At 45.9% G+C, this 19,859-nt stretch overlaps 1 protein-coding gene across 1 annotated transcript in view; it reads right to left on the bottom strand.

The window, feature by feature from the left end:
• Positions 1-19,859, bottom strand: part of PITPNA (phosphatidylinositol transfer protein alpha) — a 324,861-nt gene that overhangs the window by 83,455 nt on the left and 221,547 nt on the right. The window contains exons 5-7 of the mRNA XM_069615411.1: positions 8,943-8,950; positions 7,724-7,798; positions 4,774-4,857 (exon numbers count right to left, since the gene is read on the bottom strand). Of these exons, the coding sequence (XP_069471512.1) occupies positions 4,774-4,857; positions 7,724-7,798; positions 8,943-8,950 (167 nt within the window). The remainder of the gene's footprint in view (positions 1-4,773; positions 4,858-7,723; positions 7,799-8,942; positions 8,951-19,859) is intronic.

The raw sequence follows: 19,859 nt of genomic DNA, 5'->3' as shown, positions 1-19,859 counted from the left end.
GGGAGGATTGAAATCCTGTGCCTCGGGCGATGTTTGAGCCGACACCCCACCATCCTATCGCCCGGCGGTACTAGTCATTGAGAGAGATCTTGTCCGTGGAGCTTCCGGACACCTGTATCCAGTGGGCGTCTAGGAATTCCTGTAGGGACCGCATTGGCAACCTGCAGAGTGTAGATGCAGGACGACGTCATGCCCCAGTAACGACTTGATGGCCCGAACCGTGGCTGTCTTCGACAACAGTTGTTGCACCTTTCCTTGAATGGCTGCCATCCTCTCCTCCTAGGGAGACACCAGGCAAGACACTGTATTGAGTCTGGCGCCTAGAAGCAGCGTGTTCTGTGATGGCGTTAAGCAGGACTTTGGATAGTTGATGGAGAATCCCAGATCAGTAAATAGCTGGACAGTCGTTTGTGTGTCCAACGTCCAGCTCCCGTGAGCGCATCAGCCAGTCTTCATGCAGGTACACATACACTTGTATGCCCTGTAGACGTAGGTGGGCCGCCACTGGTGCCAGGCATTTCGTGAACACTCTGGAGGCCGACTTCAAGCCAAGGGGTAGAGCCTTGAACTGGTAGTGCTGTCCCTGCACCACGAAAACGTAACTTCAGAGGTTTCTTGTCAATGGGGATGTGCAAGTAGGCAACGTCCAGGTTCAACAACGTCAAGAAGTCTTTTTTCCAGTTGGCCGAGCATGTGATGCAACGCGACCATCCTGAACTTTTGAGACTTTACGTATTTCTTCAGACCTTGTCGGTCTAGGATGGGCCTCCGCCCCCCCCTCCGCCCAAACCCTCCCCCACAGATCTTCTTTCTGGCCAGAAAGTATCTGGAATATACTCCAGAGCCCCAGAGCTGTTGGGGAACTAGCTCCATCGTCCCTATGTGCTGCTGCTGCCAGGTAACCAGAGGGATCCGCGGAGACCTGTGTTGAAACTCCAGGGTGTGTCCTTGGGTGAGAGCATCCAGCATCCATCTGTCGGTGATCTTTCTCCACTCGCTGACATACCTAGTCAGTCAACTGGCCTCCCACCAGGGTGCACGAGTGGGGGCCCGAAGTCCCAGTGGTTTGGGCTTGCCTGCAGGTGACCGCAACGCTATCCTTCGCTACCATAGGCCTGGGAACGGCCTCTGTAGGCATCCTGCATTGTGGATCTGGAAGACGGTCAGTACGATGTGGAGAAGCCTTTTGAAGTCCTGCTTGACTTTCACCTGAAGGAGCAAAAAGAAGAGCAGTGCTGCTGGAGAGTGCCCAGGGGAACGGGCCATCTCTGTATCCGTTTTGATGGCTTGGAGGGACTCGACCTTCCCAAACAGATTCTCTCCGTCGAAGGGCATGTCCAGCACCTTCGCTTGGACCTCCTGATGGAAATTCATGGCTTTCATCCAACCTTGACGAAGGCAGACACCATTCCCCATTTGCCAGAACCCTGTATCGGGCGATGTCCAATGCCACTGATGGCGTGATCAGGCGCCACTTCCACTTCCTGAAAGAGCGATTGCCTCCATCTTCTTATCGTCAGGGAGGAACTCCAAAATAGGGTCTGGCTTGTACCACAACTCCCTGTCGTACATGGCTAGGATCGCCAGTGCGTTGGCTGCCTCCATAGAGGATGCCACAGTATAAATCACCACCTTTCCCATGGAGCCCATCTTTTTCCCCTTGCTGTCCAGAGGGACTGAGGATGGGTTGGCCAACCGTTTGTTTCCAGCTGTCGATACCACTGAATCCTGCGATGGCTGCGACCTCAGGCACTTCTGTGCGTAGTCCGGCACCTTTTATTTCTTCTCCAGCCTATCCCTTTTGGCTGGAGCTGTGCAAGCGTTCTTCACGAGGGCCAAGCCCTCTTCCCAAACATCGTCCCGTAGGGGCACAGCCATGACTGTCTTCATCGTGGCCTCACGCCTCTGGTACAAGAAGCCCTTCTCCTTGGTTTCCTCAGGAACCAGCTGAAATAGCTTGGAGGCTCTGGAGATCATGGAGTGAACGATCCCACCTCATCCGGTGGGGCACCCTATGTGGAACATCCAAATGTGGCGATCCACTGTCCGCTGCAACGCTATACTCGTCATCCGTCGTCGTGGCCGTATCCGTTCCTGTGTCTGTCTGCTGGGGGAGAAGGGACCCAACATGGTGGTGGAGGCTGAAATGGGGGCACCGGATGACACTTCCTCTTTGCTGGATGTTGATCGGGGACCTGGGGAACCACAGGTACCGGAGCCAGAGGCATACTTACATCTGGATCTCAGACACCAAGGTGTGTAGAGTCAACAGAATATCCCTCAGCTGAGAAGGCAGAACAAGAAAAGTAGGCCCTGCGCCGCCGTCCTCTTCAACGTCCTCGTAGGACGTATGTAAGGAATCCTGATCATGTGTGGACGAGACCTACATAGTTTGGGGGACGTCCTGGGAGGGCTGTTTCGAAGCCTCCTACCCCCACTCCCCCCAAGGGTCTTGAACTGGGGCCTGAGCTAGTTTCAGCCCTTCTGGCATGCCTGCCCACTTTGCCAAAGTCACTGCGGTGGTGTCGCACCTTGGGGGTAGGGACACCAGACCCGTGGGAGTTACCCTTGCAGGATCAGCGCTCTTAGCTGTTGTGGCAATAGCAGTTGTCGACTGAGTTGCTGATGAGGTCTTAGCCTGTGCCGGTTGAGCCTGCTTGGGCTGACCACCTTCTGCTCCGTCTGGGGCTTCTTGGATTTCTCACACAGTTTAGCCAGGGTAGATTACTTACTCTTCGGAGAGAAGCTTGTCGGCTGGCATGGAGGCGGAAGGTGATGCTGATCGCGGTCTATCCACTTTGGGACCTGCTTCCACGGCAAACCCATTAAACTCAGACTTGCGCCTCTAGACCTTATCTTGGGCCTCCACAGATGATGACACCCTCAAAGGACTTGGAAGACCGCTCCTCGGCCTGGTCGGTCCTCTGTGAGGCATGACCCTGCTCGTAGCACTGGTCAGAGGTCTTTGCGCTAAGCCATGCCGCCAGACTACTACGGCTGTCCTTCGCAGTCTTCTTGGAGAAATCAAGGCATATCTCGCACTCTACCTACTTGTGGTCCAGGTGTAGGCAGTAGAGGCATTGTAGGTCCTTGTCCTCCACAAACACATTCTGTAGCCCCCATTTGGTGCAGGGCCTGAGGGGGGGGGGGGGATCTCCCCCCCCCTCCTCTGTCATGGTCGGAATGAGCAAAGTAGGCCCAAAGGCCTTGTAGAATCTTCAACTATCTTCGTCCTTGTTGGGCGCGAAACTTCACAGACAATGGATCCCCGCTGTCAGCAGTTGAAGAGCACACATGCTCCTTTGAAACAAAAAATGGAATTTTGTCCATAAAAACACGTGCAAATTGCTCAGAGAGCAAACTCGAGGACTCCCAACACTGAAACATGCAGTAAAAATCTGAAGATGGCTGCCAGAGGAGGGGCTTAGAGAGAGGACATTCGTTGATAGGGGCAGTATGACCCCAGAGGACAGTGATTGGTTTTGAGGAGAAATACAGCTTTTAAGTGAAAGTGAAACATTTTTCTTTTACAGAGGATTAAAAGCTGGACAACGGGGAATATTCATGAGCATGTGAATCCATGCCAGACCACATCCTGGAGAATTTCTCTTTTAAATACTGCAGCCACAGGGGAGGGTGACAACTGCCCTCCTTCACAAGCACTGCTGCTGGGCAGGGTTTGTTTTTTTTATTTTGAGGATCCGCACCTGTTGACCAAGGGGTCCTCTTGTGCTAGTGTTTCCCCATACTGTATAATTTTCTGAATCTCTGAACGATGTTCTGGCATCCGCTCCCGGATATTGATTTCTAAACTTGATGCATCTCGGGAGTTGCAGTCCTGGGAGTTGCAGTCCCGAATACCCTGTTTCTTTGGGACCTGGTAGCTCCTAACTAGTTGCTCATACAGGAGGGTCGGCAATATTTCAGGGCTAGTCCTGCCAGTCCTACTCAGGTCGCACCAGGAGCTTGATTCGGTAAGTCATTAAGAAATGCATGCAAACAGTCACAGACACAACAAGCTCACCATGCAACAGTGTATAGTGCAAGCATGCTCCATTCCTTTATGCATGGTAGCGTGCCACTTACCAAAGCGAGCATGCTGCAAACCAATGCCGTCATTGAACAAACCACTTTGCATGCTTGCCTATTGCTAATGCAGAATGCAAACGTGCCCTATAGCAGAAATTGTACCAATGAACACGGAAAATAGGCTGCAACCCAATAACTAAGCAAGCACACTGCCCTGTCCCAAAGCACACAGAGCACAATTCTTACCAATAGACAATGCAAGCACAAAGGTTAACACACTGTTACGCCCGTCATCAAGCAACACACACTGCAAGCATTGCACTGGGCAATGATCCATGCAAGCTCACCGCTGACAATTTTACAATCAAAGAAGATCAAGCAATACAGCGCGCAAGCATTTGCCTAGGCGAGGCATACTGTAGAACGTTGTCCTGGTATGGAATGCAGCAAGCACACAATCCAGTAAAGGCATAGGCATACACACCCAGCATAAGGTAAATAATGCATCCCTCCAGCATGCAGCTAGTGGAGGCCTTGTAGAGCCTCCTATTAGTGGCTAGTAATCCAGCATAAATAGTTTTGTGAACTAAAAGCTGGTGATGGGCATTCTGGCCTCGAAGCAAGTACACTCAATAAAACTAAGGCATCGAAGAGGTCTGGAAAGATAGGGACACACGAGATACACAATGCAGACCGTTTTGATATTTTTACAGAGCACCAATGAAACAATGACTTAACACTTACCTTTGCTAGAACCTGTCGCCGATCAGCAACGTCAATATGGACTACCTCGACATGCTTCCATTGATCAGGCTCCAACCTATGCACCTGTGAATGGAATAAGGCGTTGCATTGTTAATCTCAAGCCATTCGACGATATGGGGGAGACATGTGGGGCATAAAGGAATGCCAAAGTATGAAAGAAGCAGAAAGACATGCACAATGTGTGTGTGCATGGGCAGGAGCAATCACAGCAAGTCAGTGTAAAAGAAGCAGTTATTCAAGGCTAAATACATGCCCATCAGTGTGTGGTGAAACCATAGCACCTTTGTATTATTACGAGGAAAGGGCTCACATTATATATTCGCACAAGGCTTTTTGGAGAAAGAAAATGCACTTTAATGTCAATGTGCTTGCTTTACAATTTCCTTTACAAGAAAGCAGCCATTCCTTTTCTCGTCGCTTCACATTAACGTTGGCAAGCTACACCTGCAGCCATTACTGTAAAACAACTTTATTTTTACAGGGCTGGAAAAGGCGCGAGCTTGCTGTAAGTAATGGGATAGTCCCTTTTGCACAGGGAGGTATAGTTCTGTGCATGTGATAGAAATAGGATGCCACAGTGCAAGGGGGCGCTTTTCACAATGGAAGCGTAAACTAGAAAACAAAATCACCCTTAAAAAGCCTAGTGGTGTACAAAGAGGACCCGACTACCAGTTTTCCATTGCTAAAGCAGATCTTTGGCTCCCATTTCATTGCGGGTAAGAACATTTAAAAAACTGGAGACTGGAGGCTGCATGCAAGAGCCAGTTCAAGCTGTACTTGTCTCAGACAACGGACAAAAGGAAATTATGAACCTCTCCCCTTTCAGAAGTGATACATTTGGAACTCGGAAAGGAAATGTAATACAGGTTTAGTTATTGAACTCCAGGAACATAGTAAAGATGCTGGTGGCGTGAAAGCTCACTGGAAGAACATAATTTGACCTTAATTTGACCTTAACCACCAGACTAGTGTGGCTCTTCGTTTTGCAGTGCCCGGGGCCAGCTGAAGATGGGTAAATGGTGGTGGAGCCCATGTTAACATTATGTTGCCCCCAAGCGCCTTGCCTTACAGCTGGGAAAAAGACTCAGTCGCCAATATGGCATTTACATTTTAAGGAAGTCAAACTAATTCAGCAAGGCAGTGTCTGCTGAAAAGCGACCTATCACTCTTTTACAGGAGGGTGCGAATGTCAGGGAAATCGGAATCGAAGGGCAACTAGGTGAGGAGAACGTTGCTGGGGAGATGACAGGCCCCAAGGTGCCAGCAAAGGGAGCCTGTAACGTACGCACTGTGCAAGTTCAATATTCCGAACTGAAAGAGTAGGTTTCTGTGCGATAAGAATGCCCACAAGGGGCAGCTGGTCCCCCCTCAGAGCCACAGGGCCGCAGCTATTTTAAAGCCAATGCCGGCAGTACATGGCTATCCATGTCCTTGGCAGCAGCGCAACCAAGCTCAGGACGTGGACAGTCACTTGTTAGGAATTTCGGTGGCTAAACAGACATTGATGGCCATCCCTTCCATTACCTTTTTACATGGCATTTTCTGATTTATACTTTTAGGTTTAGATTAGTTAAAAAAAAATGAATAGCTGATATACTCAATGCTTTAGCATTACGGCCTTCCCCCAAGGGCTCTACCGGGTAGTAAGGGCCCAGAAGCCCAAGTTAACAACTGAGGGAAGTGAGGGTGTTACCGTGAGCTACCAGCCATCATCATCTGGGGTAGCCTACGGGCAAGGGCTACAGAGCTCTTAGTACTCGTGGCATGGGCCGAGTGAGGCACGTCTGTTTGATGCAGGGGAGGAATTAGGCCAGAACAAGACGGCAAAAACTGTCTTGCCGGACGGAGCGATGTTCCCTGTAGACGCAAAGCCCCGCCCACACCACTAACAATCCAGCCCCAGTACTACCCACACCACTGACAATCCACCCCCTACCCCCCTGCATGCAAAGGGGGAACGGGGTTTGTTAATGTTAAAGGATATTTGTACCGCGCACTACCACCACCGGAGTGGTCCCCTGGCAGCTCTGAAAAGGGAAGGGGGGGGCGAGTTAGTGGGAATAAGCTGGAAAAGTGTAAAAGCGCAGTGATGTGCTGTCGGCTTCAGCCCGGTAACTCAGTTGGCTGGGTTTGGGGTGTTTTCTGTTCGGTAGTCATCGTGTGCTGTTGTACGAGTCTATCTGTGGTTTGTTTTGTTGTTGTGGTGGTGTAGTGAAGTTTGTGCGGATTGTTGTGTTGTAGGCTTGTGGTTGTGTTTGGTTAGAGTTTGAGAGGTGTATGCAGAGGGTGAAATTGTTAGTGGATTGGTTAATTGGGGGATCCTCCAGTACATTCTGGCCATTTCCAGCACTGATCTTAAGTAATGTCCACAGGCTCACTTCAGGGCCTCATATTCGACAAATTGGAATGCTCCATCATGTGCAGCAGTGTACTATTTGCAACTAACCGGTGTATAGTAGCAAAACTCTTGGTACGCTGGGTTAAAAAAAATAAATGTCAACGCATACAAATAAAAATAAAATAAATGGGAGAATCTATGTCCAATCCTGCTATCTCAGCATATCTCACAAAGGCATTTTTTTCCAGAGAAGGGGCCCAACGCCAGCCTCTTCTTCACAGGTTCCTAAGGTTCACAAAATGAACTTGCACACTGCCCAAACATACACATTCACCCATGCGAAAGTGCTTGCAAGCTCTCCCTCACCCCATGCAGGCACCAAGGCTGATTTTCCACCATGCCCCACGCTTTCCAGAGCGGAATGGAAGGGTTCAGGGTTTCTGCGTTGTGATATATAGATTTAAAGAAATACGATGCTACTGGGGTGCGTTTGAAGGGAAAGGCATAACAAAGGGTGACTCACTGCATCACATCGGCAATAAGCAGAAACAGATTGACTGGTGTTGCATGCAGTTAAGAGTCTGTACTTACATTCTCCTGTGTTCCTAGATCTGGCTTGTGCCAAGTTTCGATTTTAATCAGGAAATCATCTTTCATATATTCGTTCTGTGATTTAAAGAAAAACCGCCATTAGTTTCCAAGAGAGGGGTAAGACAGTACATTCCAGCTTTACACATGTTAAAAGAAGCATGTGCACAACATTCTATACTCAAAAGGTAGGGACTTCCTGCAGGATGGATCCGTGGCTCCAGCAGCCTTGATGACCTAGCCATCCTCCCATTTCATATCATATGTGAAATTGATTAGCCTGAAGTGCAGGGCCATGTCAAAATTGTAAACCCTGCACGTGGCACCTCCCCGTTACATTACATATGATGTGACCAATGGGTAAGAGCCCTTTTTGGGTCACACGTGAAGGGGGGAGTAGTTATTTTCGAGATTTCAAAGCCATACATGAGGACGGGGCAGCACAAGGGAATGACAGAACCACACGTGAGGTGGGAGAGTTTTGAAATCAACACGCAAGTTATCACTGTGGTTAGGGTAATATCAATACGTGCTTAACCTACTCATACTTAACAAGGTAAAGCACGTATTGGGGATTTCAGAGCGATACTTATTTCAGTGCCAGAGGGTGCGGGGACTCACGCAAGCCAGAGATGTGTAACGAAGTGGCAGCATTAGAGGGGCTCTGGACCATCACACAAAGGTCAAGGCCATCACGGTCATCAGTGCCACATTTTAGCGTTCAAAGCCACAATGTCAAGCCAGAAAATGAAGCTTTATAAAGCAGGTAGATTTACTTTTTAAAGTCATTGGCCACCCTCAAACCACTAACAGCACAATTTTACTAAATTAAAGCAAACAAGGTAATGAAGATGGGGCTTTCAAAATAAAAACAACAGAGCTAAAAGGGACAGGTCGTGCCTAAAAAAAAAAAAAAGAAAAAAAAAAAAAGAAAAAAATGGTACACTGTTCTCCCCAAGAACCACCCTATCCTTATCTCCCGCTTCCACTTCCGGGAGAGGCTAGGAGATCACCCTGCAGCACTCTGGGGTCTGTGATGCCAGTCGAACTGTGTGATGCATAGAGATTCTCGTGGCCGGACTGCACTGGATGCTGCATTGATATCGCTGTGAGAACCAAGCAAGAGACGGGAAGCCATGCAGGATGTGAACAGTAGTGGTGGAGCAGTAGACCATTATCCAAGATGTCGATAAGCATCAGAAAAAAAAGAATACAAACTCACCGTAATAACTGGCAGAGAAGGCGGCAGGGTGACATGAAAAGAAAAGAATAGGCTCATTAGAAACAGGAAAAGAAATAAAAACAAACAATCCAAAATGAAAATTCATTTATCATACTTTACAAAAAACAATGTCGAAAAGCTGAACATGTCACACGCCCATAATCTCGTGATAGCTTTAACATTCATTTCATTTTAGATTAACAAACCTACGATATATTACTACATTGTGTGAAACCAACATTCCTTATAACAGCTCACAATATTCTCCAATAGGTTATCCCCCTCTCACCTGGTGCCAAAAATAGGATATCTGAACCCCACGCCCTATGAGCTCACCCTGGCAAATGGCAAGAAGCCGGTCTGTGAAATCCCAAACGGCAGGGAATCATACGGGTATTTATTGAGATTGCAAAAGGCTGGGCAGAGTAGGGAGTAGAGAAGTTCAAGTGAGATCGAGTGCTGAAACCAAGAATTACTTCATTCGAAAAAAGAAAAATAGAATGGCCAAAAGAAACCTGTGCTTGCAATCAATAAAAAGCAAACTGCTACTTGCAGCTTGAGCAACAGAAGATCCTATTCAGGCTGGACTACTGGATTGCGTCAAAAGTATTAAATTGGGCCTCTGCACTGGTGCTTGCTGGGATTGATGCCAGCGGGCTATGGCGCGGTATAAATAAATACATTTTTTTTTAACAATGGTATCATGAGTGAGATTCTCTCATGTTCTGAAAGCACAACAAGTGGCCATTTTAGTGTGATGTTTAGATATAGTATATATGGTGTTTGGTTACATGATACTGAGAAATACTAACTCTCGTTGGGTTTAGTGGCACGTGGAGGATTGTTACTGAGCGATTATGGCTCTGTTGGGAGCACTGACAAAAAATAAAATGGCAGATTTTTAAGGTCTGGTAATTAAGAAGAAAAGCCTTTGTGGAGAACTAGATTGAGGGCACGCGGACAATCAATCAGCATGAAAGTTGTTTGACAGAAGCAATTAAAGATGCCTTAACTGCCTTTGATGACCTGTATTCGTACGTTGATCATAATACGTTTTTTTCTGCGTCACTGTCGGATTCCCAACCGTCTGCTTTCCCCCTTTGTACCCGTTTCCTTTAAATACTGAGCATTTTCAGTATTGATTTGGATTTAGTATCGGCTGATTTTCAGATGTTGCATATTAAGGTTCTATTAGTGAAACAATATATTTTATGGAGAAATAAATGCTGTACTGTCCTGCAGGTCAGATAACAAGTCTGAAGGTTTTATGAAGGTTGAAGCAGAGTCTACGAGCTTACCTACAGTAAGAATGTTCAGCCATCACCAAGTCACAAACCCTTTGCCTGCTTTGGAAAGGTTTATATTAAACATAAAATATATTTGAAAATCAGCACATACAAGATATTCCCTCCCCCCCAATTGTAACCATATGTGTAGCCTTGCATTCAAGGTCAAGTCGACCTGTCCATGGATGGGGTGGTCATAGGTTTAAGAAGCAACCACCAGTGTCATGATGCTGATCCCTGTGGCAGTATTCCCCCACCATGCCCGTAAGGAAAGCGTTCTTTTTGAAAGTGACTCCCCCATCCCCCACCGATTTTGCTATGCGTTGAATTCTTCACTTCCTTAGCTCAACTCGTTTATTTTTAGGGCACTGGTCAGCCCTTTTTGTTGCCAATGAAGGCGGAAAATGTCCCTTTTCGTGATTCATGTGTGGTTTGTAATGTAGAACACATCACTGTACAGTGAAGTGCTGCAGCAGTACTTTGTATCACTTTTGTTTTGTTTCTATAACATTTTTGTTACCTTTTTTAATGTGCCCATGAAAGACTGTTGGGCAGTGGCCTTGTTTCATACATTTTTCCAGTGCAATCCGTGACCATCTTTTCTTAGCCACACAATGCCATTTTGCCTACAATACAGTCAAAATGGCTGTGCCATGCAGATTAACCCATGTCCTTTGGCCATCTTATTGTATGGCTTTCTTCCTGATCGCTCAGGTCCGTAAAGTACCATATATGGTAAGTACTGGCGACCTGGTAGAAATGTAGATTGGCAATGTCTGGTCCCAATCTACATCCATGCCAGAACATGCCTGATGCTGGACAGATGTGGGGTTTGAAGCAGTCAACGGCTGGACAGTCCGTAACCATTTCAATGCCGCCAATCCTATCCATTGGTGTCTGAGGGCAGCTCCCAGCTCGAAATTGGGATAACGAGCCCTAAAGCAGCTTCTCACATTGTCCACTGTTGCCAAGCCCCAAGGAAAGAGCCCACACTAAAAACCGAATGCTACAAAGAACAACATTATTGCAAAGCCATCTCCCCACAAACCTCTGCTACTTTTGCAAAGATCCTAGAAGACCCTCGTCTGTGTTTGCTACTTGGACTGGTGGGACCAACCAGTCCAAACCCCTGCAAGAGAAGCCCACCCCCAGAAGTCGTTTGAAGTGTCCTGGGAACATCCTGTGGGATGGCCAGCCTCTGCAAGGGCATCCTCCATGCACTGCACACCATCCTGAGCCTGAGCTCGGCTCTCAGCCGGTCGTCAACTTGTGGCACAAGACCAATTCCTGCTAATGCTGCTCTCCTCCACAAAGAGGAGCCTTCCTTATCGCCACAAACTGTACCTGTCGGCCCGCAGATCGGGGGTTTCTAAACTACCACCCTGCTCACCCATATCCTCATGGTCTCTTCAAGCAGTGGGACCTGTGTTGGCTTCTGTCTTGAGGTACCTGAGGTGTCCTGCTCAAAGCCTGTCGGAACCATCCCTCCAAAGCTCAGAGCCATCGCTTTACTGGATCCTATCCTAATGCCAACTTCAGTAGCTGTACCTGTGAGCCCTGTACCTCTCTCACTGGGATTTAAGGCAGAAGTGCGTGCCCCCAGTGATTCGGAGTACCCTGTGGAGGGGTGGGGTGGGTCACTCAGGAAATCTGAGAAATGAGCACAAGTGTGCTTATCCATTCCCCCTGCCATAGGATTTTTAGGGGTGTAAAGTCCACTCCTTAACTCTCTTGCCTGGCCGTGATCGGTGAAGTACTGGCCAAGGACCCCCATTCTCTTACCTGTTATCGTCAAAGGTGCTTTAATTCTTCATCTACAAACCAGTCTTTGCCGAAGATTGTTCTAGGCAGAATACCTTTCCTTCCTCTCATGTACTTAAATGAAACTTTGATTCTGTTGAGGCACCAGACCTACTTACCTGGTAGGGAAGGACTGCTCAAGTTATAGGGGCCTTCTACTTATAAGACAGAGGATATAGTTTAATTGATTTGCGTTAAGTGTAAAGTGTAGATAGTTTCACTTTGAGACTACCGACTGTGTACGTGTATGAGTATAGAAGTGCGGTTTGGGGGTTATATGCTCTTTCTTGAGTTTCACATGCCTAGCGTGTTAATGGCCGAAATTAGTATTTTTGTACTTCTGTGTGGACTGTAGTATTCGATTGCTTTGGGTCTGGTTAACAGTACTTATACCAACGAAAAACCAAGGTTTTCTTCCTTGTAGCCGTATGCTCACTGTATAGTGCAATAACCACAGGAAATGTACAAATGTAATCAGAAAATATTTCTCAAAGCCCATCACTTCAAATCCAATATTTAATGTAAACCCCTCTTCATGATGCAATATAGATAAACAGCGTTCTACACTTCTAAGCGAGGAGAGAAACAGTCACTATGTGCTGCTTTTCCTTGTGTCCACCCCAGTCAGCGCGGGTCCCTTTCTACAAGGCAACGTGGTGGTGCTCTGCTAAAGTAGGTTTTCAGGCCAATGGACGATTATCAAATTGTATAGTGTTGCTATTGTACCTTTGTTTGCCTAATGCCCCTTCGTGGGAGTTGCGTTTTATTAAATGTATTCATTTAATTTTTAAAAGCTTGTTTAGCGCATACCACAAAATTGTTGCTAGGCCCTTGAGGTGATCAAGATGGGGACAGAAGGGTAAGGGAGGTGAGGAGGGGACAGCCCTAATGGGAGTTCAGTATGCTGAGAAAAGCTAGCTTAAAAGGGAGTTTGCTTTGCGAATCAATAGCGGAAGTCTTTTCCAAAGAATGGTGGCAGCTACAGGGAAGCTTCAGTCACCGTTGCTGGAGTACTCATTAACATAACATCGATGTATTACATTTCAGGAGTTGACCCTTGGAACAAAGGTCTTTCGGTGGGTTGTAGGATGTGTTCTCATCTTCGGGGCATGAAGGAACGGAATTGTGGAGTTATTTGAACTTTTTGGTTGCAAGGTGCAAGGTGCTTTCTATTGGCTCGATCTTCCCGGTCTGCATTTAGATGATGTGATAAGTATGGAGTGTAAATGCTGTGTGGGTTAGCGGCTATGTGTTTGTGTGACAGTTGAGAGGTGGTCTAGGAGTGAGGGTGTGCCGGTGGAGGTCCCTTTCCTCCCTATATTACTACGTACCTGCTGGGGTCGATCCTTTATTTGCAAGCTGCAACTACAAGAAGACCACTCCTTTTGACCTGTAGTTCCTGGCGGCCTACTTTATCGGAGTTCCATCGCAGAAAGGGGGCCACTGCCATGCTTGTGAATGTCTGAGATTTGCCGACTTGAGATGAAGCACGATTTGGCTGACCATTGAACTAATTTGAATGTTCATGTGGAGGTCTGCACCCAGATGACACCAAGTTGTTTTGCTTTTGGGTAGACGTTGCTACGGGACCAAAGTAACAAAATGAGGTTACGGTCAGAGGATTCTTTTTAGGGTGATGTTTGGGGCCAGGAAGTTGTATTTTTGCGTTGCCGCCACTAAGTTCAGACTGTAAATATGCACACAAGAACAGTATGTATTTGTATGCCTTGTGGGGTAGTTGCTTATTGTTTTCGAATTTTGCAGAGTATGCACTATGTCTATGCTTGCATTGTGTGGTGTTTAAACATTTTTAGAAATTGCGGATTTTTGAATAGTCGGTTTGTATAAGCCCTACCTGTTTGGCTGGTTTGTGACTTGTCTGATCAGAAAGTACGTCCTTGAAGGCTTGAAACCTTAGAAGTGGGCGGGGATCCGATCAGGGGTAACTCACTGACCTGACTTGCCACTTGAACCTCTCTTTGATGCCATTGTAGGAAGTGACATCACATGGCCTTTCGCCTCAATGACATCTCAAGTAAAGACATAGCTTTAGTAAAATAAAATACAATTGAAATGCTTGTGAAAAACCCAATTTAAAAAATGGCAAGAGTGACTAACATGGTTACAAACCATATATTGGTAACTAGGGTAATGCAAAGATATGCCAGGGCCAAACACTGGGCACAGACACGATGGTAACCAATATGTCCACTGGAGCCATGCATGTGTAAAGAGCATTATATAACCAGTTAAATATGTATGCCCAGGTGCAGTGCTCATATGCCAGAACAGCCTCATACGCCCAAAAGCATCCTCTTATGCTCAGAAACATACCCATTTGCCCCAACAGATTCAAAACATCACTGTACAGCCTCTATGTCCAGTTATATCCCCACCTGCCAATACCTACCCTGATTTACCCAAACACTGCCTCGATGACCCGCCACCCTCATGACCCAAGACACAGGCTCATTTGCCTGGTGCACCTTAATTTGCAAAGTAGTCTCCTAAGGTCATTTGCAGACTTCCACGCAAGAGTGCATCTTCATATTCCTGAGAACTACATGATAAGTTCTTCACAGCCTGATATGCAAAATATACTTTCCTGCCTGATCTGCCCAGATACATACTTTATTTCATTTGTATAGGACAAGCCGAATTACGGCCTTGTATACCCTCATGCAAATGACAGCCTCCAAGTTATACACGAGTATAGCCTTACACGCCCAGCTAAGGCTAACTTATGCAAAGTGCACCGCTCAGGTACTGCCATCATAGGTTATAGACATCTTCATATGCCTGTATAATGCCATTATCTTTCCAGACTGCCTAGTGTTGTAATTACTTGCTCATTGTTAATGCAATGTTTGATACATTTCTGTCTATGGTCCTCCAGAAAACGAGTACAGTGCAGCAATACAATATTAAATGTCCACTCAGAGATACACAAACAAACACACCATTGTCACCGAGTGCTTTAAAAATATCAAGTAAGAGAGATACTGCCGTATATATGCCATTATATACAATGTATATGCTCAGATGTGAAGGTACAGAATCCTACATCAGGAAAAGCATATGGTGAGAACAGTCATCATATGCTACATATAGTCAGTAGCTACGCACATAGCACTTTATAGATTTTGGGAAAACATATTGAAATGTTTAAATATGTAAACTTATGGCTCAAATGGGAAACGCTCAAGATTGCGTTAACTCAGCAAGGGTTTTAGTAGTTTTGTAATGATTGAATTAATTGTTTTTAGGATGTGTTTTTAGTGTTGAATTTGTAAATTGCATTGTTATATATAAAGCTGAATGTATATGTGTGTTTGTCCGTCTATCCAAATCCACACTGTTGAACCCACGTCTTCCAAATTTTGCATGGATTCCTCATTTGTCTGGGGCAAGATTGTAGTCTATGCTTGGATGCAAAAATCTTATATGCAAAAAATATGTGCATGTTTGTCTGGCTATACAAATCCCCATCGTTGAACGCACTGCTACCAATTTTGCATGGATTCCTCATTTATCTGGGGCAAGATTGTAGTCTATCCTTGGATGCAAAAAATGTACTCCATAGACACCCTCATTTACTGATGCTCACCCCGATCAACTACAGTAGGTAATAGGAGGCAAAATTTGGAAACATGTCTGAAGCAAAATGTTCGATGTGTTGCTTATTCCCTTAAAATCTATTACTACTATATACAGTTCAAAACTGTTGATTAAAGCATTTTTAAAAAGGGAATAAAAAAATGTTTTATCACGCCACTACAAATATGGGAAATGGCAAGGTTACAGTTTACTTAAGTTCATTCACGAGAAGAGAGCACAATCAATCTTTCTTGGACATTTGATGAAATGTGCTGAAGCCATTAAGTAGCTGAAACATGGTGCACAAAAAACGAACATCACTTGGAAAATCTCCATCTGATGCAAAGCAAAAATCAATATCAAGAGCTTCTGAAACACAACAAACAGCAGCACGACTTGCTGACCAGAGGACAAGAGCAACTTTCTCCAGGGCAAATGAGACACCAGAGCAAACTGAAGCAAGACTTGCCGCCAAGAGCAACATTCTCCAGGGCACATGAGACACCACTCGATTAGGAGACAGGCAACGCCGGTTACCCCAGCTAGTCTAAAATAATTGTGAAAAGTTCCTGAACGAATTAAAACACAATAAATAATAATAGAGCTTCATATGCCCAGAGTCCCAGGTGAGGGAACAACCAGACCACACAAAGTAAACATGTATTATCAGCACTTGAATGCTATTACAAACAATATAATGCAGATAAAATATAAAAATAAAAAACATTCACGAAAATAATTTGCAAACGCTACCCAACACCTTTATGCTTATTCAAATAATCATGAGGCACACTAAAGCCTCTTCTCCAATCATTATTGTCACAGGCTGGGCTTGGAGATTTGGCCAGGTACCCTTCCAAGTGCTCTTTTGGTGACTTGCCAATCGTCTTCTGGTTAGAACTCCATGTCCAATATAAGTGGGTAATGCAAACACAACCAACTAACTGGCTAGGTTGTTAGACCCATACAAGGGCTTCTTAAAGGTGACATATGTCCGCTTACAGGAGTAGAGGCCTCGACCAGGGGTAAAAATGTCAAATTGCTAGCAACTAGCCAGGGATAAAAGTCACTCACTCCCTGACATGAATTCCAGTTTGTCACATGCACAAAGAACACATTTCTTACTCTCCAAGAGTAAATCACCACATGCCAAAGGTTAGAGTAAAGTGCACATTTTGTAGCTGATTTCAACGATTTGAGCATAAGGATAGCATCATTTGGGTAAAGAAACAGGAAGTGAGCAATGATGTCAATCGAAGTGCTGCAGGCACAAAGGTAACCACATAGGCCTTGAACCTTCTATTTCCCCACCAACACAAAAAGAGGGAAGGAGCCTATGAGGACCCTTATTTGCAATGCTCACATTGCAGTGTTTAGCATCCTGTTAATGTAGGATTCCTAACCACAATTGTATTGAGAAATATTGGGAATATCTATGGTTTAGGGACATGTCCTCAAGCAACGCCTTATCTATTAATTCCCAGTATCTTGCCTCCTATGCTTGTAGGTCATGTATTTTAATCTGATCCGGGAAGTCCCACAGGTGGCCTAAGTCCAAGTCAGCAAAGCCCTGTCTGATGGTTCTAAACCAGACTACATTTACAGAGCCTGGTTGGACCCAACACTCGGGTGGGAGTTCCCCAAAGAAGTTCGCGAAACAGGTAAAAAGTAAATAGGATCTCTGTGTCCTAGTCAGCACTTTGATGCTCCATCACGTTCCTTTCAAACGTTACCCACAGTCTAGTTTATTTCTAAGATGGCTGCCACCAGAGGGCTTAACTTCAGTCCTCGGTCTATCGTCTGCACGTTGCAACCCTATTCTTTCCTCTCTGGGCGAAACGCTAGTTTTCCTCCTTCCGAGCATTACGCTCGGCTATTTTCTGTGTTTCTCCTCTTGAGCCGGTGTTGCCACCTCTGTGGCGCTTGCATCCCAGTGCTCTCTGCACGTTGCTCCCTCTCCCTCCCTTTCGTATTCTTCCAAGTGTTTTCTCTCTCTCGTTCTGGGCTCCCGTATGTTTTCCTGGCCTGGATTTCTCCAGCAACTCAGGGATTTCTACTCAAGTTTACACCGAAGTCTTCATCATTGGATTCAGCATCTATATCCACTCAGGTTTTTTTGGAGCCATCCAGGCTTTTTCCCCAACCCAGTTGTTCTGGGGGAAGAGGTCCCTTGCCTAGACAGTCTCCAAGTCAGGCATAGTGGCTTCCCCTCGTGGCATACTATCTTAGACAAGGAGAGAAGAACCACCAGAAGAAAGAAACAAGTGGTTACACCGGGAAATCTCTCCTTTCCATCATCCACTGAAGATTCCGGTGAGGAGGAGGAGGAGGGCAGCTTTGACAGTCCTCAATCCTTCCGTTTTGACGTCAAAAACCCGCACTCAGTGTCAGGTTTTAAATATCCCTGCAATTTTCTTTGCAATCTTGCAGAATCTTTATCAACATGCTCGCTTTACATCATTATGTGCCTTTACCATCTTGGATTGATAAGTCCTACCACCACAACACCTGGTGCCCAGGGGGATCCTGGCTGGGGTTGATGATCAGGTTGAGTAAACATTTAACCCCGAAATATCCAATTCCCTCCTAGTTGGGTCTGGGCTTGGCTGCTTTCTCCATGCTGTAAGATGATGGCCAAGGGACAATGTATGTGGTGATGAAGCTTCTAGGGTCCTCCTGTCCCCACTTCCTCCTTAACAACTTTCTTTCTTACTCTGGTCCTCCTCATTCATCTCCCTACTCTGGCCTCTTCCTCCATTACTTCTTTGTTTCCCTGTGATGTGGCTTGTTCCTAAACCTCACCTCTACACTTCTGCTCTTACTCTATATTCTTGCCTGGTTTTCTCCTGCCTCTGCTCCACATCTTTTCCTTCACTTGCCACCAATAATTCCTTCTTTTCTCTGCTTCTTCTGGTCTCATTCTTTTCTCCACTCCTCCAGTCACTTACTGGCTTCATTCCATCCTCTGATGTTAGTGTCCCCTGTACTCAATTTCTCCTCATTCTCAAAATGTGTTGCTCCTCTGGTTTCCCTCGCTTCTTCCGTTCAGCCTATGCCGTCCATTCCCCCAGAGCTCTCTTCCATCTCTGTTAGTCTCCCAGGGATTGAAATTAAGATTGGATAAGCAGGAGCGAAAAGCAGCTCTTGGTATCCAGCATTAACCAGTGACCAAGAGCTACGACTGGAGAACGAGGCGCTAGTAAATAGCATTCCGCAAATCTAACTTCCATATAAGATGCAAACATATCCATTGTCCATTTTTTAGGACCCCTTTTGCTTTGAATGTTGTATAGAGGTGTCCAAATGTTTATTTATAGATTGCCCAAAATGAGTCAAATTCACATAGGTGGGTTTGTCCAGCATCAGTTGGCCGGAGTAGCCAAAAGTAGCTGTTGCTATCAATCTAACCAGGCTCTTCTAGGCTACAAGCAGAACATAAATAGCTTCCAGCTCCCATCAATTTCGAACCCTGGTCTCTTCTCTATTCCTTCTCCACATTTCTCTAATCTCCTCTCTCTGCTCTTAATTCAGCCTCCTTTCACAGTGCTCAACTTTACTACTCTGCCACACTATGCTCTTTCTCCACACACCTTATCGGACTCCTAGGACCACCTTCTTTTATTTCTCATTTGGCCAAGTCGCATAATGGGTTAAGGGATCCCCAGTTAAACTGGGGCACAGTATTGAGAGTAGGTATTGGGACTACAACTGTCACCTGGAAGTAATGGGTCACTGGTCGGTCTGGCAGCTCCATGACCCAAGGCAATTTCAGCAATATCCACCACCTTGGATTCAGACCATAAGGTATGATCACTGCTGCTGGAGCAGGCTCTTCTTTCTCCTTACATGACTTGGTACGAGTTCGGCTTTTTAAAAACCACACAGCCACACAAAGCAAACCATGCACGACTCACTAACAGTACTGTGATCAACACTCATTTAAGTCTTTGAACAAAACAACTGTCCTCATGGGCAGGATTTATCTCAGGGGTACCTAAGGAAGAGGGTCCACTGAACACAGAAGTTATCCTACCCGTTTACAGAGTAGTGCATCTTATTACCCTGCTGTGTGTATTTATGTGCATTATTGTACGCTATAGAGACAGGCTACAAATGGGCTGAGGTGACAGACAAAAATAGGATTTGTATAGAAGGGACGCCCATAGACAACTACTTAGAACATACATACAGAAAAACCTATCCATTAATTCAATGCAGGTGGACCTAGGAACAA

The sequence above is a fragment of the Ambystoma mexicanum genome, chromosome 9 (genome assembly GCF_040938575.1).
Source record: "Ambystoma mexicanum isolate Mex_15411 chromosome 9, UKY_AmexF1_1, whole genome shotgun sequence".
NCBI lineage: Eukaryota > Metazoa > Chordata > Amphibia > Caudata > Ambystomatidae > Ambystoma > Ambystoma mexicanum.
The sequence above is the reverse complement of the archived record's forward strand: the minus strand, read 5'-3'. Positions and strand labels throughout refer to the sequence as shown.